This window comes from Myotis myotis, unplaced genomic scaffold (genome assembly GCF_014108235.1).
Source record: "Myotis myotis isolate mMyoMyo1 unplaced genomic scaffold, mMyoMyo1.p scaffold_m19_p_19, whole genome shotgun sequence".
In the NCBI taxonomy this organism is placed as follows: domain Eukaryota; kingdom Metazoa; phylum Chordata; class Mammalia; order Chiroptera; family Vespertilionidae; genus Myotis; species Myotis myotis.
In genome coordinates, this window is record NW_023416323.1 from 29,892,717 (window position 1) to 29,916,060 (window position 23,344).

Sequence of the window (23,344 nt, forward strand, 5' to 3'; positions counted from 1 at the left end):
TAGAGCCTGGCTTTATACATAAAGCTTGGTTTGGATTTAGTTCCTATTTCCCTGAGGTAGTTGAAATTCTACCCTAACATTAATGTCTAGTATTCCTATTGGCCTGAGGCTTCAGTGACTGCTAAGTTACTACACAGAGCTTGAGGTAATAAAAGGTATTATTATTATTATATACCGGCTTATTATATACCTGCCACTTTACATTTAATAACCCTGCAAGCCTCACAAGAGCTCTATAAAGTAGGTATTATTATTAAGATAATTTTACAGGTGAAGAAACCAAGGCACAGAGATGTTAAGTAACTTGCTTACGGTCACACATTCAAGATTTAGGAAGTGGCAGCCTCGGGATTTGAATGCAGGCAGCCTGACTTCGGAACCCAAGGGTTTTGCAATAATTTGTTCAGAGGGAAGATATGGGAGTAAGGATTTATCATACAGTACATGATAATTTGGGCATGCTGATCTAAAAAAAATTCCCCACCCTAACATCAGAACCATATCACATTGTGGGTAGTGAATTCATTTTAGCAAAAAATTAGCACATTAAAATAATGCCATCAATTTGATATTTTTGTTGGCATTAAAATTTTAAATGTGTGTATTTTTTCAAGCTGTGAGGTAAAATATGTAACCTGATTTTATGTTTTTGCATATTTACTTAATATTATAATAAGGGTTATTTTAACCAAAAAACAATGTTTGCTCTTTAAAAAGGACACCAGTAAGAAAAGATGAGGAAATGTTTGCAATACAGATATATGACAAGACACTTGTATCCACTACATTAAAGAACTCTTACAACTCAATAAAAAGATATCATCCAATTTAAAAATGGAAAAATATCTGAACAGTTACTTCATGTAAGAGACACATGAATAGAAAATAGCACTTGAAAAGACATGGGCTTGATATAATTAGTCATCAGGGAAATATGAATTTAAACCACAATGAGATACTACTATAGACCCATTAAAATGGCTACAAATTAAAAGTTGGCGAGAATATGGAGCAAGGGGAACTCTCATACATTGCTGGTCATAATGTAAAATGGTACAACTAGTTTGGAAAGCAGTTTGGCAGTTTCTTATATACCTACATACGAGCCAGCAATTCCACTCCTAGGTACTACTTAGCAATAAAAAAGTAGTGAAAAATTGATCTACACAACAACATGGATGAATCTCGAAAACATTATGCTGAGCAAAAGGAGTCAAATACAAAAGGGTATATACTAGATGATTTCATTTACCTAAAATACTAGAAAAGACAAATCTCATCTACAGTCACAGGAAGCACATCAGTGGTTTCCTGAGGTGGAGTGTGGAATGGGAGATTATCTGAGCAAAGGAACGTTTGAGGTGATGAAAATGTTCTATATTTTGATTGTAGTGATGGTTACATGGATTTATATGTACACTCACTGAAATGTACACTTAAAATGGAGCATTTTATGCAAATTATACTTTGGTAAAGTTAGATTTCAATGAAAGCATGTAATCATATGTAATCCTATATAATAAAAGGTTAATATGCAAATCGACTGAAGGGCGGAACAACCGGTTGCTATGATGCGCACTGACCACCAGGGGGCAGACACTCAATGCAAGAGCTGTCCCCTGGTGGTCAGTGTGCTCCCACAGGGGGAGCACCACTCAGATAGAAGCCAGGCTCACAGCTGGAGAGCATAGTGGCAGTGGTGTGGCAGGAGCCTTTCCCGCCTCCACAGCAACTGCAACACTAAGGATATCCGACAGATGACTTGAGGGCGCAGGCTGGGCTGAGGGACCCCTCTCCCCTTGAGTGCACAAATTTCATGCACTGGGCCTCTAGTAATAGTAATAATATATGAAGATTATGTTTTTGTAAAAGAGAAAAAAAAAGGCATGTAAGGAGCTCAGATACTTTTATATATATCTATATGAGCACAGAGAAAGGTATAAAAGAATATATACCAAACCATTATCATTATTTACCTTGGGAGGTGAAAATAGTAAATGTAACTAGTATTTTGGAAAGACTAGATTTTTCTTTACACACCTCTGTATTGTTAGGCTTGTGGTGAGCATGCACTATTTTTGGTAGTGTATAGCTGTGGCTACCAACACACCATCCCTGAACACAATGCTGTTTCTCTCAACAAGAATTAGAAGCTACTTCCCTTCTCCTTGGACCTGGGCTGGTTTTATGGCTTACTTTGACAGTAGAATGTGGCAGAAGAGACAGTAAGCCAGTTCCAGGTTTAGCTCTTAACAGCCCTGGCAGCTTCTCCTTTTGTTCTCTGGGAAACCGTTCACCATGCTGAAAGAAGTTTGGCCCAGACAACCAAATGGGGAGTGTTCACATGCAGGCACAGACAGAAGCCATGTGGAGGAGCACTGAGGCACCCCAGTCAAGACCCCAGCTGAATGCAACCTGCTGGGTGAGCCCAGGCTACACCACATGCAGCAAAAGACCACCAGCTGAGCCCAGACACCATGGGAGCAGAGATGAGCTGTCCCTAGCAAACCTTACCCACATTATAGAATTCAGAACAAATAAATAGTTGTGGAATTAAACCATTAAGTTCTGGGGTTGTTTATTATACAGAAGAGAACCAAAAGATATATTATGGAAGAAAGACCCATAAAGTAAAATTTTTAAATTGGTAAATTAAAAGTTAAGATATTTCTGGAAACTACTTATTTAGAATGCCCTTGAGGTAACTGGTTATAATGCTGCACCTTTCAGCAAACTTGGTTGAGCAAGATACTTCTAAAGGTGATTTATTTTGTCATTCCTTGACTACTCTTATAAGGTAATTGATAGGAAAATGTATTACTATTGCATTTCTTAAATTAAGACATTTTCTCCAATTGCAATCAAGACAAACAACATAATAACAAAAGATGGACTTTCTTAGTCCATTCACTTTGAAGAACTCAATTTTCAAAAAATACTTTTCTCTATTTGGCAACAGACATAGCAGGGGTTCAAAAAGCACAATCTCACCCACAATTTTAGGAAGTAATCTGTCAGTATATAAGCAAGTTAAAATATAAACAGCCTTTGACCCAGTGATTCCACTTTGGCAAATATCGAACTTATAGAAATAAATGTTCCAGTACCTTAGCATGTACATACATACAAAATATGCATATATTTATATTAGCATATGTATGACAAAATTTATATTGCAATACTGCATGTCAGGAAAAAACAGAAAAAAGTGAAGGTTTATTCACAGAGGAATGGTTGATTAAATAGTCTAAATTGTGGTATATCCATACTATAAAATATTATGTAGCTGGTTTTTTTTTAAATTTTTTATTTATTGATGAGAGAGAGAGAGAGAGAGAGAGAGAGAGAGAGAGAGAGAGAGAGAGAGAGAAACATCCACTTATTTATGCATTCATTGGTTGATTCTTGTATATACCCTGACTGGGGATAGAACCTGCAACCTTGGCATATTGAGACAATGCTCTAACCAACTGAGCTAACCAGTCAGGGCTATGTAGCTGTTATAAAGCTCCTCTTCTTATCTTAATTCCCAATCCAAGCCAATTGGAATTCACAGTAGCCTGCTAGACAAATCTAATTAATCAATTTTCCTGTTTCTTATAACTGGCTAGGAGAAGGTGGTTGTCAGGAAAGAATTTGGGACTGAATTTGTTCCTCTCTGGGCAGATGACAGGTTTTCTAAAATCAGATTATGAGCTTCATCCTGGAACTACATAAGATCATGGGTTGCTCATCACTAGATTAAACTGTAAGGGGGCACAAAGTGATTACTAAACTAAAACAAAAATTAGGCAGGTGAGCCTTGGCCGGTATGGCTAAGTGGTTAGAGGGTTGGCTCGAGCACCAAATGGTCAAGGGTTTGATTCCTGGTCAAGGGCATGTGCCTGGGTTGCAGGTTCCATCCCCAGCCCCAGTAGGGGCGTATGTGTGAGCAACCAATCTATGTGTCTTGCTCACGTCAATGTCTGTCTGTGTCCCTGTCTGCATCTCTGTTTGTCTGTCTCTCTCTCCCCCTCTCTGCATCCCTCTCACTCTCTCTAAAAATCAATGGAAAAAATATCCTTGGATGAGGATTAACAACAACAAAACTAATAAAAATTAAGCAGGTGATGTGAAAAAGAGTTGACAGAGTACATTAAATAAGGTCATTAAGAGTTAGAAATACCCTCTTTTCCTGGGCCCACCTTTTCCTGGAAGATAAAAAGAAAAGGCACCTCCTAACCTAGAAGTATAAATTGCTTTGCCCCAGCATTCCTGGGTGTCATTCTACTTCCCCTGGCATACTCCAGTAGAGACCTGAGATTTAGTTCTCTCCCCTCATTCCTCATTCCAAAAATTAATTCCTGATCTTTTCTATAGAGTTCACTGAAGGTAAACTCTTCAGATGAATATCTTCAACATGAATAGGGCTTTCTATTTTTGCTTATTTTTAGAAACTTCTGATCTAGAGTAAACTGGAACTTGTTTGAGCTTGCTGAGTAAGAAGACTATGTTCTGCCTTCAAATATAATTAAGTGCTATTCTTTGTATATAACGACAACACCACCAGATCTGAGTTGCTCTTCTAGAGCAACAATGAGTTCACTGAGTCACACATCCACCCTTTCATCCAGCAGTCCCTCCCCTCACACCCTCCCTCCTTTCATCAGCCCACCCGCCCACCACATTTTCTGATAGGTTCTTCCATTCATTCTGGGAGCCAAGGTAGAAATCTGGTCTGAAGCCACGGAATAATTTTTCTGTATGAGAAATTAGCAGTCTCATTCACTGCTGGCAAGAGTGCACATTTCTGGAGGACAACTTAGCACTAAATATCAAGAGCCTTAAAGCATGTGTATACTTTGACCTAGCAATTTCCCTTGCAGGAACCAATCGTAAAGAAAAAATCAAAGATTCACCAAAAGGATTTGTGTATAAGAATAATCAATAGCACACTTCTCATAATCCTTGAAAAGTTCCTCATAAAGAAAGTAACTGGAAACAACCTAATTAAACAATAATAGCCTTTTGGAAGAAAATTAAATGTTATAATAGATTCAGATTACTGATTATATAATACAACCAATATACTTATATTTTCAAGAAATATTAAATGACATACAAAAGTGCTGATGATGTTAAATGAAAAAATGCAGGATATACACAGTATAATTAGAGTTCCGAGAAAAAAAGGAAAGATCAAAATGTAAACAAAAAGTGGTTATTTCCGAATTATGAGATTATCAGTGATTACTTTGTTTTTTAAAAATACTTTAAAAATATTTTCCAAATTTCCCAAAACTACCATGTATTACAGCTACAATTAAGAGGGATAAGATCTATAAATAGATTTTAAACTTACATCTCTGAAAAAATTGATGTGAAGATAATTTAAAAATATACTTTATTCATATTATGGTCTATTAAATGTAAAAAGAAGGCCAAAAAAAGTGTAGGAGGCATACATAATCACCTATAAGGTGGCCACAGGCTCTAATGAGGACACACTCCCATATTTAGCAGATAGGATCAAAAAGGCTATTCACTAAAAAAGTATGCTCATAAGATTAGCCACATGCAGAAGCTTCCATATCCAAAAGGATTTGTAAATATATTACAGAAGGGAATGAATAACTTTCAAACTCTGTCCGGGGAGATGGCAATCTTAATTATAACTGAGATGTGTCAAGGCCACTAGGATGATCACACAGGTTGCGTATTGTACAACTCCAGGGCATGCCGTTCATACAATGATGCCTCTTAGAGTTTTTACAGCTGTGAACAACCTGAATAGCTGTCAATGGCAGTCCTGGACTTAACTAACACATCTGAGTGATGTTAAAGCAGAAACAAAATGCTCACATGAGCCCTAGAACAGGATCTATCCAAAGGGGCCTTCTTGACAATTGGGGCCAGATCATTCTTTGTTGTAGAGAGCTGTCCTGGCCATTGCAAGATGTTTAGGAACATCCCTACCTTCACAGTGGACATACTAAGTCTCCAAAGCCAGACTGTTCCCCCACTGTTTCAGAAGGATGGAACAAGAAAACTCACCTAATGCCCTCACAATTCGCATCAGGACTTCCCCGACTTTCATTCTGGTCTCCGGCGTATGCTTGTCTTTGCTGCTGTCATACTGAGCCAACAGGCCAATCAAGATTTTCTCCGGGTACGCATCTGAGAGCAGGGTAATCCCTGAAGTTGAAAATAAAAAGAAAATTCATTACTTTTTAGGACTGAAAGGCAAATAAACCCAGACAGTCTGCGATGGGCTGAACACTAAGGCATTTAAACCCACCTCTGTAATTCTCAGCAAGGGCTGCCCTTTATTTGGAGTGACAAGACAGTGAGTGGAAAGAACATGGGGCTGGGAGTTCTAGTCCCAGCCCTATATAATTTCTAAGATCACTTCCAGTACTGACATTCCATGATTTATGAGTTATAGAATCTTGAAGCAGAGGCTAGATGACTGCAATCATGGTAGGGGTTCACACAACAGCAGGAGAAGACTGGATTAAATGCCTTCTACAATCCTGATTCTGGACTTTAAGGTTCTATGACTACTATTGTCCCTGCCTGAAGCACAGCAGTGATTCCTGTCTCTGCTGCAGTTCTCCATTCCAGTATGAGTTCTCTCTGTAAAATGTCAGCAGTGAGAGCAGTTTCCACAAGAAATACCTTCAGAGATTCTGGGCACAGTCAATAGTAGATATATGCTATGGCTGAGTTCCCTGATCAGAAATAGCGAAGTTCCTGCTCTTGACCCCCCCCCCCCAATTCCTAGGACTTGCTGACCCCTTCTCCCATCATGCCAGTACCTCCCAAACGTGTGTCTGCAGCAGTGTTATCATATCTGTGCCCAGCTCCATATCAAACAAACTCTAGAGGTGTGGCAAGAGGAAGAGACCTAAGACAGGACCAGAAATAAAGCTCCTGGTCTCAAAGCATATAAATACAAATTCCATCACTGCGGTTGGGTGGGTGGGTGGTGGAAAAGGTTATATAACGTCTAAAGAATAGTGAGGTCCCTGACTGGTTTGGCTCAGTGGATAGAGCGTCGGCCTGTGGACTGAAGGGTCCCAGGTTCGATTCCGGTAAAGGGCATGTACCTTGGTTGTGGGCACATCCCAGTAGGGAGTGTGCAGGAGGCAGCTGATCGATGTTTCTCTCTCATCGATGTTTCTAACTCTCTATCCCTCTCCCTTCCTCTCTGTAAAAAATCAATAAAATATATTTTAATAAAAAGAAGAGGAAAAAGAAAAAACAAACAAAGGAAGAAAACATGAAATTTCAAAATATACCCAGGATGAAGATGCTTCTCACTACCTCCTCCTCAGTCTCAGATGATGGTCCATCATCTCTGGCCTGGTGTTTTTCAATGATCTCCTAATCAGTCACCCTGCTTCTACCCTATTCCCTAACTGCAGCTGGAACTTCCTGGTTAAAACATAGACAGGGCCCTAGCCGGTTGGCTCAGTGGATGGAGTACCCGGGTTGTGGGCTCAATCCCCAGTGGGGGGCGTGCAGGAGGCAGCTGATCAATGAGAACTCTCATCATTGACGTTTCTATCTTTTGCTCCCTCTACCTTCCTCTCTGAAATCAATAAAAATATATTTTAAAGAAAGATTTTTTTAAAAAAACAGGTCCCATCATTCTTCTGTCCAAATCCCTCAACAGTTTCTCTTCTCCCCTAAATATGGGCAGCTCCCAATCCCCACCTGCCTTTGCTTTCTCTCTGACCTCTTTTACCATACTCTCCTTTGCTCCCTATAGTCCAGCAACTCTGGACTCCTTGCTGTTCTTAGAATAGACTGACTGCCTTACTTTTCCCTCTGCTCACCCCACTCAGCCTGCTTCATTTTTCTTCTCAGCACTTAATATTACCTGACATGTTATATATTGCTTATTTATTGACTGCTCTCCTCCTCAAAATGTGAACTCTACAAAGTCAAGGACTTGTTTTATTCCCTGCTATAGTTTAAATGCCTAGAAGAGTGTCAGCACATAGCAGGTGCTCAATAACTATTTGTTAAATGAATGAATGAACAAAAGAGCTCAAAGACAGAGTCTTGATATAAATTTTAGGAATTAAGAAAGAGAAGATGGGGAAGGAGTAATATAAATGTTTGAGAAATCTATAATTATTTTTTACCTGAGTTAAACCATTCTCCTGTTTAAGCTTGACAATCTTGCAGGCAAAGTCTACATACTGTTTTCTATGTTACAGATAGTGATTCCATTCTCTTATAAATCAGATATACACAAAGGCGGAGCAACTGCTATGGGCTGTACCTGTCTGCCCATCCTCTTTTCTGCCCTCCCCATTCCTACCTTTTCATTGCTTTGGGAAAAGCCTGGGAAGTCTCTGCAGGTGGTCCTAATCCATAGCTCTCTTTATGTGGCCTCCAATTTTATACAAACAGAAGTACTGCTCTTAAGGGAGTTTCAGGCTGTGGCAGAACCTGAATTAGATTACTTCCCTATTGGCAAAATGTGACCTAGCATTTGTAGTTAGTTCTATTATGTAAAAAAATGGACAACTTCTTAGAGGTCCAAGGTGGAATGAGAAACACCTAAGCAGAGGAAAAAGGTCTGTGGCTTAAGAAAAGGATAAACCAATTGTTTACCAAGAAAGAGAAATAAAAAATCTTCCCAGTTCTGAAAGAACCCCAAAGAAAAAGTGAATTGGTGGCTGGTAACTGCAATTCTGGTAGATGCTGTATAGCTAATATGTTACAAGGCCCAGTACATATTATAGATCTGTTGCTCTCATAACTAGTTTTCCATCAGAAATTCCCAACTAAAAAACTTGGTAAATTTGCTTCCTTTTGGAAATATAGGTCGGGACTTTATAATGGAAATCAGTGGGAAAGTGGAATTTGGCTTATAAATCTTTTATATATATCTAGCTTCTCTAAAGCATATGTATTACTAAAATCCCTCCGACTGCAGTTTATGCCTATTTTCTCTCATTAATCTTTGGCAGGGAACAGTTTGTTTACTTCTATGAGCATGTTATCCTTCCATATACTTCAAAATGAGCTCTTGCTTTCCTCTCGGTAGCAGGCATCTTTGGTTGCACAGAGCATCTACTCACTCTCCTGCTAACAGCACTCGTGTTCCTCTGAGATAAGTATCCCTTCTCGAAGCTCCCCTCTCAGCCCAAGTGGTTTGAGTGCAGCTAACATCCTACTTTCTCTCCCTCCTGTGTGAACTCATGTCCCAGGCTGGCCAGTTAGGATATTCCATCGCATCCCCACCACTATGAATGGTTCAGGAATGGGCAATGCGATTCAATCCTGGAGCCCACATTAGAACTACTGGGAAAGATAAGTTCTTTCTACTTTCTTTCCTGTTGAAGTTAAGAGCCGGAAGCTGCCAGTGGCCACCCTGTGGAGAAAGCCCACCCAAAAATGGTGCCAACATCTAAGAGGGTCAAGCCAAGAGCCGGAAGGAGAAAAGGAAGAGACCCAATTGCATACTTTGAGCCCCTGGATCCGACTGTACTCCTACCGGCCTGAATCTTTGGATACATAAGGCAATAAATACCCTCTATGCGTATGTCAGTTTGATTTTTTTCAACCAAAGTAATCCTAACACAGTCTTCTTCACATACATTTTTATTGAATTTCAGATTTGTTTTTTTACTTTTCCTACCAGGGAGTTATGAATTCTCCCAATCTTGCATAAAAAGGTTGCCAATAGCAAAGTAGTTTCCTTGCTTCCCACAGTAGCAATTGTTTATCTTCCTGCTGGCCTGCTCCGCAGACTGCTGCCAAATGACCCTCTGTTTGAGTTTTACCTTCTAGGATACGGTTGCCACCTATGAGTTTACAAATCCATGGGGAACACAGGCAGTTCCCTCCTCACTATTACATCAAGCAGTGCAGAGAATTGTATATGATGGTTAAGACTGTATAACAATTTAAAGGGATGAAATCTTGTGTGGCTGTTTTTGTTTTCTTATTTGAAAAGTTTTCTGAATTTTGACAAGGGAGGAAACATGGCCATAACCTTCACATGAACCTTGACCTCTCACACTTGATAATTCCTTTGTAATGTGAAAATGAGGTAATTTCTGGGTCAGCAGAGGTTTCAAGGAAACATGACACACCAATCCCTTTGGCAATCAGACGCAAATGATTGTGTGAGAGATAGCTGCTCCTGCTCTGATTCCTAGGAAAACAGCCATGCATTTCAAGATGAGGTATAACTGATAAGATACATAGTAGGTAAAGGTAAAACAAACTGGCAAGAGTTCATGAAAGCATTCTGATGTGTTTTAGGGCAACACAAAGGATATAGGCAAACTAATGTAAAATATTATTAAAAGTACTTTATACAATAAAAAAGGCAATCAACTCTGCAAAATAACTATGCTTTTTTCCCCTCCCAATGACTTTCATGATAAAGCCAGGAATGTATTCTGTTTAAAATAGTGTTAAGAAAAAAAGAAAACAAACAAAAACCAAAATAGTGTTGACTTCCAGCAGTGACAGTGGTTGCGGGCACATCCCCAGTAGGGGGTATGTAGGAGGCAGCTGATTGATGTTTCTCTCTCATCGATGTTTCTCTCTATCCCTCTCTCTTCCTCTTTGTAAAAAAATCAATAAAGTATACTTTTTTAAAAATTAATGATTAAGGAGTAAAAAGGGTATAAACCCACAAACAAGGATAAAGAGAGCAAGATAGGTGTCAAAGGCTGAAATTTGAGTAAAGAGAACAAAGGTAAAAAAAATTATATGTACCTGATAGATCATTTGGAAAAAAACTAGTAACCATTAAATAGAAAACTAAGCAAATATATAAGAAAGGAAGACTGAACTGGGCTCAGCAATGAATAATACCCTTATAGTCAGCAGCAAATGCTACCCAATGATGCAGCCAAAACTGTGATGGGGAAAAGGCAAGAGGAGAAGGGGTACAGATGGGCATATGCAGGCATGCATGTGCATGTGTATGTGAATGCGCTAAATCCTCACCTTACATGTAGAAAATAAATACATTATGTCCAAAATTATTTAAATCAAGAGAGATATGTATAAGCATTTTCTTTATAGATGAGGAGATAATTACTAGGAAAAACTACTTAAAAAGGGGGTGGTAAGGGGATTGGTTATCTCTGTGAGGGGGTAATAAGGGTAGGGGATAAGCTTTTAGAACCTTCACAAACTATGTTTGAAATAAATTTATAAAAATAAGTTATTTTGAAAAACTAAAAAGAAGATAAAATGTATTTTAACCTGTGGAGGAATCTCTAGTTTGAAAGAACAATGATGGTCAGGCACAAGGAAATTTTCCCCTGATTACAGAAAGATAATCACCAATCTGGGATTGTCCTCTAGCTCTATGACACAAAGATAATAAAGGTAGACCAAGAGAAGGAAAATACTATCCTTTAGTAGGTTACTTCACTTGCTTCATTTGAGACCTCTCATTATGGTGGAAACTAACAATAACTTCAGCTCTAAGAATCTAGGAAGTTGCACAAAGTGGGGAAGTTGGTTATTAAATCAAGGAAGTATGGGGAGCTCAACTGAATAGCTGGGCTGCTTTTGTAATTAAAGTAAATGATAATATCTAGCCAACTTGATGCTAAGTTTTTTTGAAGCTCCAAAGTTGTGTTAAGTGTATACAAGCCCCAACAAATTTATAAAGATTCGAGATGAGTGAGTGTTACTTAGGCCTGAGGAAAAAACAGGGCTAGGAATAATAGAAGACTAACAGCTGAAAATTTGTAAGAACTGTACCTAGTGTGTATCACTTTAAACCAGGATCTAAATAATATATTCAAATACTACGCCCTAGCTGGTTTGGCTCAATTGACAGAGCGTTGGCCTACGGACTGAAGGGTCCTAGGTTAGATTCAGTCAAGGGCACATGCCCGGGTTGTGGGCTTGATCCCCAGTGTGTGGTGTGCAGGAGGCAGCCGATCAATGATTCTCTCTCATCATTGATGTTTCTGTCTCTCTCTCCCTCTCCCTTCCTCTCTGAAATCAATAAAAATATATTTTAAAAAAATACCAAATACTAAAATAATGCCAATATACATTTGCTTAAACTGTTTTCAAATTCCCATTTTGAAGAGGGAAAAAGTAAAAACAAGTGAATAATCTATATTTACTGAAAGTTAACTGAACTTATTGGAAGTCATTTGGATCATGAAATATTATAATAAAAATGCATTTATTATTAATATTATAATAAGTAGTAAAGACAATAAAAATTCCTAACATTTATTGTTTTCAATATGCCAGGCAAAGTCCTGAGCACTTTACATTATTTACCCATTTCATGCTTTCGAACAATCCTTTGAAATAGGTAATACCATCATCCCTAGTTTTACTGAGGAGGAAGCTGAGGAATAGAGGGGTAAAAAATATAGCACAAGAATACAGAGTTGCCACTTGGCAGAGCAGATCTGCAAATGTGCACTCTGCCATCCCAGGGCTCACTTGGCAGTGCCTAAGAGAAATACGTGCTAGAACAATACTAGCTCCGCAAATCCTAACCCCAAAGATGCGAACCTTACATTTCCAAGTATATGATGTCAGCCTCACTCCATAAAAATTACTTTCTGTTGGACTCCAAGATCAGAGGAAGGAGAAACACTTTGCACACAGCTTCCCATATGAATAGGCAGAGTCCTCTACGGGGTCTGGTTGGGCTTCATGGGGACTGCTTTGTTGCCAGTTGGTGGAAAAAGGAGGTAGTGATGTTCATTAAATTCACAAATGACTCTAACTTGAGATGCTGTTGCCATTAGTGGTGACTGAGGAGCCACACAAATGGAAATTCAAACCTTGGATTTTAATGAGTTCCAGTTTTTAACCAGTGATTCTGAAAATACCTCCACTCCACATCTTTGTGGGCTACTGTAAGGCCTCTAAATCTCTTAATTCTACTACCCTCCCCAAATGAATAAAATGAAACCCAAAAGAGCACTCTATAGCTCAGGGTCCACCTTGGCAGGGCTGTCTCTATCAAATAACTTTGGGCAACAGAGAGGAAGGAGTAAGAGAACAGAAGTGAGAAAAGCAGAGCTGCAAGAACACCACTGTGACCAAGGGCTCGTATTTTATGCACAGAAATTCAAACAAAGCTGCTCTAATACTGACTGAAGGCATAAGCGAGGAAGGAAGGGAAAGAAAACAGCAATTACCACTTCTTTGGGAGTAATCATCGCCCTACATGTTCAGAGAAACTTGCGTCAACTGATCATGGCTGACAAATAAGCAGAATGTTAGTCATTTAATTCTCTTTATGTAGCTTTCAAAGAGTGAAAAAGCACATTAACATTCTCTTTATGCTATCAAAAGAAATGTTTACTGCTAAATAGAAAATAGGAGCTTCTGATTTCCCAAAAAACAGTAAGTGGTTCTCTTTCAGACTCAGTAAGAAAATAAAACACTTTACAACTCCTAAAGACCCAAGATGGGTGGTCCTGGTAGGAGGAGTACCACCTGAACTTCGGATTCATTTTTTTCGGAGTTTCTGCTGGCATTTCACCTGAAGCCTACGCAAGGAGAAACTGTAGAATCAGCAACAATGACTGATGCGTCAGGTTCTCACTGGTTTTGAGAGCCAAAGCCTCCCAGGGGAGTTGTCACCTGGCCTGAAGCTCTAACAAGACAGGGCTGATCTTGCACAGTCTCCGATGTCTTCCGGCCAGGAGACTTGCTCTGTGCTTTGGGTACCAAACAGTGACACAATCAAGATATAAATATTTCTGAAATTCTCCCCTTTTTCCTCAGTTAAGCCTGGCGATTGTCCTGATGAGATGATTAGGCAAGTCTTTATGACAGGCACTAGGTCTAGCTTAGAAAATGTGATTGTTGTGAAATCAGCAACCATGCCTTGTAGGACTTAAACTATAGTTTCACAGGGAAACCAGGAAGAGATACTATAATTCCTTTCCTCCCCCCGCCACGCCCCCCCCCCTACCTTTCTACCCCCGGCAAGAGTCCCTTCTCCCTCATAAATGCACGTACACACTCAACACTTTGTCTACAATTTCCCGGAATGACCAGACCTTGTCATGGACCCTGTAGGGGCCCTGAAGCATAGTTGTTTTCAACTGAGCTACCTCATCATTACTGGAAATAAAAGACAGAAATGTATTTTCTTCCAAATTTCGTGTAGTTTGAATTTAAGACTTCATGTTTTAATCCACCAGACAAATATGGTTCATGCTGAGGTTTCTCTGTATTAGTAATAGTCAGCCTATCAGATTTTCCATTTATAAATTACATTCCTAACAAGCATCTTCCCTCCCAAGCCTTTCCTTTACTGCTGTGTCACTGAGCTTAACTTGAAGTTATTTTTACATTTTCACTTACAATTTTTGACCCACTGACCTAACTGATCCTCTCAGCAACCTCATAAGTGCTCCATGTCACAGTGTCTAATACATACAGGTGACAGATCAAACACACTGTACCTCTAGAGAATCACAGTGAAGAACAGAGCAGGGTGGCTCCATGAGCTGTCATTTTTCATGTATGTCCTTATTATGAATAGATGCATCAGGGCCAAATTTTGCTGCTAATTTAACCAGTTGGTTGCTGAATTGCAAGGCAAGAAATAATAGATATGTTTAATTTGATCTAATTAGTATTCTCTGACTTAATAACTTTGCAAATGGAATCACTTTACAAACTAAATATAGAAAAGTTATTAGCATGGTCTGGTTTCTAAGCAACCATTTCATTAAGAAAAGCTCCACTTGGGAAAAACATCTGTTTGTCAGTAAGGTTTCCGCTGTCATCACATAAATTCATGGTGAGAAAGCCACGGCCACCCTGTGATTAGTAATCCCTAGTTGTGAAAAGGTCAACAGGGGGCACTACAACCGAGGGAGCCATCTGTTCCGATCTGTACTAGTCCCTGAAACTTATCATGAAATGATTCAGTTTTCCTAAACAGCCACATAATTTAAAAAACATTATCTTCTGATGATAAAAGCAATAAATGTTTATACTAAAAAAATGTGAAACATATAAGAAAAAGGGCACAAATAAGAAAATAAAGAGAATTTGACTTTTTGACAACTTCATGTTAGATCTTATTTAATCCCACAGCTAAAAAAGAAAATTATTTGAAAACCATTGGTCTAAAATAACTCCATATGGTGTTACCTTTTCCATTTGGAATTAGAATGATTTTCTTTTAATGGCTCAGGGCTGTGTGCTGGACAACGGAGTTTAGAGATTTGTACAGATAGCCAAACATACTCACTGCATTTCATGAAAACAGCCTCAAAAAGAGATAGCATCCTCTGACAGTGGTGAGGAGAAGGTGCTGAAAAGTGTTGTGTGGCATGACAAATCACATATAACATGTGTGATAAAACTTCTTTGCTAGGTCAGACAGATGGCCTAAGATAGTGATTTTTCAAATCCTTTTTTGTTTTTAAGTAGCAGAACTTTGTTTTCATATGAAGTCTTTAGAGGAGGCTCAGTGAAAGAGAGAAAAGCAGGGTCCTCTGTTTAGAGTGGGATTGATGGTGCTCCGAGCCCACCCAGCCCATCCCTTTTTCACTGACCCCAAGTGTCTGTAGAACACAGGCATTCATGTAGTCCTTCGGGTCTGCAGGCCCCATCCTGCCACAGCACTGCTGCTTTGCTGTTCCCTGTCATGAACACGCTTCTTCCCATGTTTACTAGGTTAATTTCTAATCATCCACCAGATCTCAGCTTATCTCTGTCAGGTAAAATGACCCAGACAGGTTCTCTTATCACGATGCACCTTTTCTTCACAACATATTTCAATTTTTGTGTGTGATTATTTGATTAATATTTACCCCCTTCATGTCCTCCCCCACTCCAGCTATAAATTCCATGAAGGCAGTTCAAGACTCATAGTGCCCTCCCACATAGTAAATGTTCAGTAAATATTTGTTGAATGAATGAACAAATCTTTTAAACCATCAATAAAAAAAAAATCAATGGCCAAAGATATTTTGCAAGCCCTGGCCAATGTGGCTCAGTTGGTTGGGCATCGTCCTGTGCACTGAAAGGTTGCTGATTCAATTCCCAGTCAGGGCACATATCTGGGTTTCAGGCTTGGTCCCTGGTGGGGAAAGTCAACCCATGCTTTGCTATCACATTGATGTTTCTTTCTCTCTCCTTCTCCCTTCCTCTCTTCTCTAAAAATCAATAAAAAATAAAATGTAAAAAAAATCTTTTAAAAAATGATATTTTACAATTCTTTCTGTCCCTATCTAAGGACATGCCCTGGCAGGTGGATGGGAGAGATGACCTAATTAGGTCTTGGGTAGCTCAATGCTTGTGATTCGTTCTCTGAGGCTCAATTTGTTCCCAATCTCCAAGCTTCTTCGGGGATAGCAGAGATACCACAAGGTCAGAAAACATAACCAAGTTTAAAAGTCTAATGTAAGAATCTAAAAATGAGTTGCCAAAACTGTACAGAAACCATTTAACTGCACTTTCCACCACTGCCCAAGGGCTCGACATGACCAAAGAGAGAGAAATTAATACTTCAGTTAAAAATGTTAAATTTGGCGACCACAGCTACAGACCCACAGACACCAAGAATCCAGACATCCTGGCGGCAGATCTCTGTGAGTAACAGAGCCCATCCCCCTCCCCACAGGCTCGTGGGCAGCGCCATAGTAACTGACAGACCCACCCCTAGCCCGGGCCTCAGTACTGCTACAGGAATCTTAGCCTGTGAATGCGCGAACACTGGGAACTTGTACCCTGCAGCACAGGCTACAGGAATCTCAGCCTGGGAGCTAATGCGCGAATACTGGGAACTTGTCCCCTGCATCACGGGCTACAGGAATCTCAGCCTGGGAGCTAATGCGTGAACACTGGGAACTTGTCCCCTGCAGCACAGGCTACAGGAATCTCAGCCTGGGAGCTAATGCGCGAACAATGGGAACTTGTCCCCTGCAGCACGGACTACAGGAATCTTAGCCTGCAAATGCGTGAACACTGGGAACTTGTCCCCTGCAGCACAGGCTACAGGAATCTTAGCCTGGGAGCTAACACGCGAACACTGGGAACTTGTTCCCCGCAGCACGGACTTCGGGACCCCGATTCTCCAGGCGGGAGGCAGCACCAAGCACCAGTGACTTGACTCTGTTTTTATCACCTGCGCCTGGGATCTGATTCCCAGTGCATTCACACTAAGAACCAGTGACTCCAATTCTTGGTGATGCACACACGGGGACCCTGATTCTCAATGCAAGGCTGCGCGAAGCAACAGAGACTCTGATACTGGATTCTTGGGAAACTCTGACTCCTGGCACACGCTAGGGGGCTCTGATTTTCAACATACTCCAGGGGGGGTCTCTGTTTCAGCACGGTGCAGGCGGGGTCCCTGATTCTAAGTGCGCACAGGGGACCACACTGAGCGCTGGTAACGCTGACTCTGAGTGAGCCTGGTTACCACCAATCCACCACAACCACACATCTTAGTGTCAGAGCTCTTAAGTGACACTAGGGTGGTGCAAAGCTCCCACTGCACACGGCCCAGGCCCACGCAACTCAACGTTTGAACCATCTGGAGATAGTCAGAATGAGGAGATGACAATCCCCAGAGGAAAGAAAATGAGGAGTCTCCAAGAAAGGAAATTAGTGAAATTGAAGCATGCAACATGACAGAAAAAGAATTCAGAGTAATGGTTGTACAATTCATTCACCGCATGGATGAGAAAATCAACAACCTATGCAAGAATCAGGAAGAAATAAAAAGTGATATAGCTACAATCAAAAACACCATGGAAGGTTTCAACAGTAGACTAGAAGAAGCAGAGGACCGAATCAGTGAGTTAGAAGATAAGGTAGAGAAACAGGCTCAATCTGAACAGCAACTGGAGAAAAAAATTAAAAAGCAGGAGGAGAGCCTAAGGGAGCTTTGGGACAACATGAAAAGAAGTAACATATGCATAATAGGGCTGCCAGAAGGACAAGAAGAGCAGCAAGGATTAGAAAATCTATTTAAAGAAATAATGACAGGAAACTTCCCAGATATGGGGAAGAAAAAAGTTACACAAGTACAGAGAGTCCCAAGCAAGATGAACCCCAAAAGACCCACACCAAGACACGTCATAATACCGATGGCAAATGTACACAACAAAGAGAGAATCTTAAAGGCTGCAAGAGAAAGACAGAGAGTTACCTACAAAGGATCCCTCATCAGATTGTCAAATGATTTCTCAACAGAAACACATCAAGCTAGAAGGGAATGGAAGGAGGTATACAAAGTGTTGCAAAGCAAAGGACTGAATTCAAGAATACTCTATCCAGCAAGACTATCAATCAAAATTGAAGGGGAAATCAGGAGCTTTACAGACAAAAAAGGCTAAGGGAGTTTATCACTACCAAGCCAGCAATGCAAGAAATGCTAAAGGGAATGCTGTAAAAAGAAGAAATAAAAAGGTAAGAAAGAACACAGGCACAAAAATAGAAATGACTACAAGCAAGTACCTTTCAATAATAACTTTAAACATAAACGGACTAAATGCTCCAATCAAAAGACATCGAGTGGCTGAATGGATAAAAAGACATGACCCATATATATGCTGTCTACAAGAGACCCACCTCAGAACAAGGGACTCACACAGATTGAAAATGAAGGGATGAAAAAATATCTTTCAGGCAAATGGAAATGAAAAAAAAGCTGGGGTAGCAATAGTTATATCTGACAAAATAGACCTCAAAGTGAAGGCCATAACAAGAGATAAGGAAGACCACTTCATAATACTAAAGGGATTGATATAACAAGAGGATATAACCCTGATAAACATATATGCACCCAATGCAGGATCACCCAAATACATAAAAAACCTCCTGAAAAATAACAAGGGAGAGATAAAAAACAACACAATCATGGTAGGGGACTTAAACACACCACTGACATCACTGGATAAATCCTCTAGACAAAAAATCAGCAAAGCAACAGCAATCCTAAATGACTCACTAGATCAGATAGACTTAATTGACATCTACAGAACATTTCACCCCAAAGCCACAGAATATATGTTCTTCTCAAGTGCACATGGGACATTTTCAAAAATAGACCACATATTGGGTCACAAGCAAAGTCTCCCCAGATTCAAGAAGACTGAAATCATACCAAGCATCTTCTCAGACCACAATGGCATAATATTAGAAATAAACTACAATAAAAACAATCCAAAAAACTCAAACACTTGGAAGCTGAATAGCATGCTACTAAATAATGATTGGGTTACCAATGAGATCAAAGAAGAAATTAAAAACACCCTGGAAACTAATGACAATAAAAGCACAACAATCCAAAATCTATGGGACACAATGAAAGCAGTCCTGAGAGGGAAGTTTATAGCTCTACCGGCCTACCTCAAAAAATAAGAAAAAAATGATAGTAAATAATCTAACTCTACAACTCAAAGAATTAGAAAGAGGGCAACAAGAAAAGCCCAGAGTGAGGAGAAAGGAGATTATAAAGATCAGAGCAGAAATAAATGACATAGAGACCAAAAAAACAATACAAAAGATCAATGAAACTAAGGGCTGGTTCTCTGAAAGGATAAACAAGATTGATGAGCCTCTAGCCAGGCTCACCAAGAAGCAAAGAGAGAGGTCTCAAATAAAAAAATCAGAAATGAAAGAGGCAAAATAACAACAGACCCCACAGAAATACAAAGGATTGTTAAAAAAATACTATGAACAACTCTACTCCAACAAACTAGACAACCTGGAGGAAATGGACATATTCCTTGAAAAATACAATCTTCCAAAACTCAATCCGGAAGATTCTAAAAATCTCAATAGGCCAATAACTATGGAAGAAATTGAAGCAGTCATCAAAAAGCTCCCAGCAAACAAAAGCCTGGGGCTTCACAGGGGAGTTTTACCAAACATTCAAAGAAGAACTAAAACCTATTCTCCTCAGACTATTCCAAAAAATTCAAGAGGAAGGAGCACTTCCCAGCTCATTCTATGAAGCCAGCATCACTCTAATACCAAAACCAGATAAAGACAACACAATGAAAGAGAATTATAGGCCAATATCCCTCATGAAATAGATGCCAAAATACTCAACAAAATTCTAGCAATCGGATCCAGCAATACATCAGAAAGATCATACACCATGACCAAGTAGGATTTATCCTGGGGATGCAAGGATGGTACAATATCCACAAATCAATAAATGTGATACATCACATAAACAAATTGAGAGATAAAAATCACACAGTCATATCAATTGACGCAGAAAAAGCATTTGACAAAATCCAACACCCTTTCTTGATAAAAACTCTCAGCAAGGTAGGAATAGAAGGATCATACCTCAACATAATAAAAGCCATATATGACAAACCCACAGCCAACATCATACTCAATGGTCATAAACTAAAACCATTTCCCCTAAGAACAGGAACAAGACAGGGATGCCCCCTCTCACCACTCCTGTTCAACATAGTACTGGAAGTACTAGCCATTGCGATCAGACAAGAAGAAGAAATAAAAGGCATCCAAATTGGAAAAGAAGAAGGAAAACTATCCTTATTTGCAGATGATATGATACTGTACATAGAGAACCCTAAAAACTCCACCAAAAATTATTAGTCTTAATAAATGAATTCAGCAATGTAGCAGGATACAAAATTAATGCCAAGAAATCTATGGCATTTCTTTACACCAATAGTGAAGTTACAGAAAGTGAGACTAAAAAAGCAATTCCATTTACCATCGCACCAAAAAAATTAAGATGCCTAGGAATAAACTTAACTAAGGAGGTAAAAGACTTATATGTGAAAAACTACAGGACACTGAAAAAAGAGATAGAGGAAGACATAAACAAATGGAAGAACATACCATGTTCATGGATTGGTAGAATCAACATTATCAAAATGTCCATACTACCCAAAGCAATCTATAGATTCAATGCAATCCCCATTAAATTACCAACGGCATATTTAACAGATCTAGAACGAACGTTCCAAAAATTCATCTGGAATAAAAAAAGACCCGAATAGCTGCAGCAATCCTGAAAAAGAACAAAGTAGGTGGGATCTCAATACCAGATATCAAGCTGTATTACCAAGCCACTGTTCTTAAAACAGCCTAGTACTGGCACAAGAACAGACATATAGATCAATGGAATAGAATAGAGAAGCCACAAATCGACCCAAACCACTATGCCCAATTAATATTCGACAAAGGAGGCAAGAGCATACAATGGAGTCAAGACAGTCTCTTCAATATATGGTGTTGGGAAAATTGGACAGATACATGCAAAAAAATGAAACTAGACCACCAATTCACACCATACACAAAAATAAACTCAAAATGGATAAAGGACTTAAACGTAAGACGGAAAACCATAAAAATACAAGAGGAATCCACAGGCAGCGAAATCGCAAACATATGCCGAAGGAATTTCTTCTCTGATACTGCTCCTAGGGCAATGGAAACTAAAGAGAAAATAAACAAATGGGACTACATCAAAATAAAAAGCTTCTGCACAGATAAGGAAACCATCAACAAAACAAAAGAAAGCCCACTGCATGGGAGAACATATTTGCCAATGATATCACCGATAAGGGTTTAATCTCCAACATTTATAGGGAACTCATACAACTTAACAAAAGGAAGATAAACAGTCCAATAAAAAAAATGGGCAAAGGACCTAAATAGACACTTTTCGAAAGAGGACATACGGAAGGCTGAAAGACATATGGAAACATGCTCAAAGTCACTAATTATAAGAGAGATGTAAATCAAAACGACAATGCGGTATCATCTCACACCTGTCAGAATGGCTATCATCAACAAATCAACAAACAACAAGTGTTGGAGAGGATGTGGAGAAAAAGGAACCCTTCTGCACTGCTGGTGGGAATGCAGACTGGTGTAGCCACTGTGGAGAACAGTATGGAGTTCCTCAAAAAACTAAAAATGGAACTCCCATTTGACTCAGTGATCCCACTTCTAGGAATATATCCAAGAAACCAGAAACACCAATCAGAAAGGATATATGCATTCCTATGTTCATAGCAGCACAATTCACCATAGCTAAGATTTGGAAACAGCCTAAGTGCCCATCAGCAGATGAGTGGATTAAAAAACTGGTACATCTACACAATGGAATACTACGCTAAGTAAAAAAGAAGGAACTCTTGCCATTTGGAACAGCATGGATAGAACTGGAGAGCATTATGCTGAGTGAAATAAGCCAGTCCGACAAAGATAAATACCACATGATCTCACTCATTTGTGGAATACAGAGAACAACATAGACTGATGAACAGGGACAGATTCAAAGACAGAGAAACAGCGATCAGACTACCAATCCCCAGAGGGAAAGTAGTGGAGGGTGGGGGTAAGGGGAAGAGATCAACCGAAGGACTTGTATGCATACATATAAGCCAAACCAATGGATACAGACAACAGGGGGATGAGAGCATGACGGGGGGCGGGGGGGAGGGAGGTTGGGGGTTAATGGGGGGATGAGGACACATTTGTAATACCTTAACCAATAACGAAATTAAAGATTAAAAAAATGTTAAATTTATGATTCAGCAACAAAAGGAACTGTGTCATGATTAATAAAAAATATAACTGGGCTTATTAAGTATGTGAACATTTTCAAGAATCATCATAATCACATCTGGTGAGATTAGGAATTTTCATTTGTATTTGAAATGAAGCATAATGCAGGTTGCTTGCTCTTTAGTTTCGGAGGGAAAGGTAAGAGCAGGGTGTCCCTCCAGCTGTTACATCAAAGTAGTTCCAATAACATGAATTGATTCTTTAGACAGTAAAGGAATATTGTACTTAAAGTCTAATGAAGAACTTGCTATTTTACTTATGAGCTCTCACTATTTTATCATCCTTGACTTAACTTCAAATTCCAACTTTACTAAAGAAAGGGTGACTCCAGGGCAAAATTTAAGTAGCTGCTCTTCAGGGACGGTATTTATACCTTCTAAATGGTCTGTAGACATTTAAGCAACTGACACTAACCCAAGGTGCCTCACAATTGCCTTCTTGGTGAATCTGACTATGACAGCTGGCTTAACATGCATAGGGAGGTAAAGGATTTGAAATTAGCTCTGGAAACCAAGAAATTAAGAAGTATTTAATTGTTTAGCTGAAAATGCCAGGATCTACTGGTTCCATGGCTTAATTTTACTTTCTGCAAGAGCAGAGGCCATGATGATTTGAGAAAGGCAAGAAAATAGAGTAGAGAGAGGAGGGAAATACAGAGAGGGTTAAGAGTCTATTATTAAGTTCTAGGAAGGGTTGATTTATAGTGAAACTATTTCCCATAGGTAGGCTGGTTCTCCTATATCTAAGACCATTGAAAACTCAGCTCTTGTACCTTGGAAACAGGAACAACATGGGCACT

General features: G+C 39.4%; 1 protein-coding gene across 3 annotated transcripts in view; it reads right to left on the reverse strand.

Annotated features, from left to right (window-relative positions):
• The window catches only part of TANGO6 (transport and golgi organization 6 homolog), a 145,892-nt gene that overhangs the window by 51,874 nt on the left and 70,674 nt on the right, over positions 1 to 23,344 (reverse strand). For all 3 annotated transcript variants that reach the window (XR_004973631.1, XR_004973630.1, XM_036346159.1), the window contains exon 15: positions 6,034 to 6,174. Coding sequence is in view for 1 of the 3 variants with exons in the window: in XM_036346159.1 (XP_036202052.1) it covers positions 6,034 to 6,174 (141 nt within the window). In the remaining 2 variants the exon portion in view is untranslated. The remainder of the gene's footprint in view (positions 1 to 6,033; positions 6,175 to 23,344) is intronic.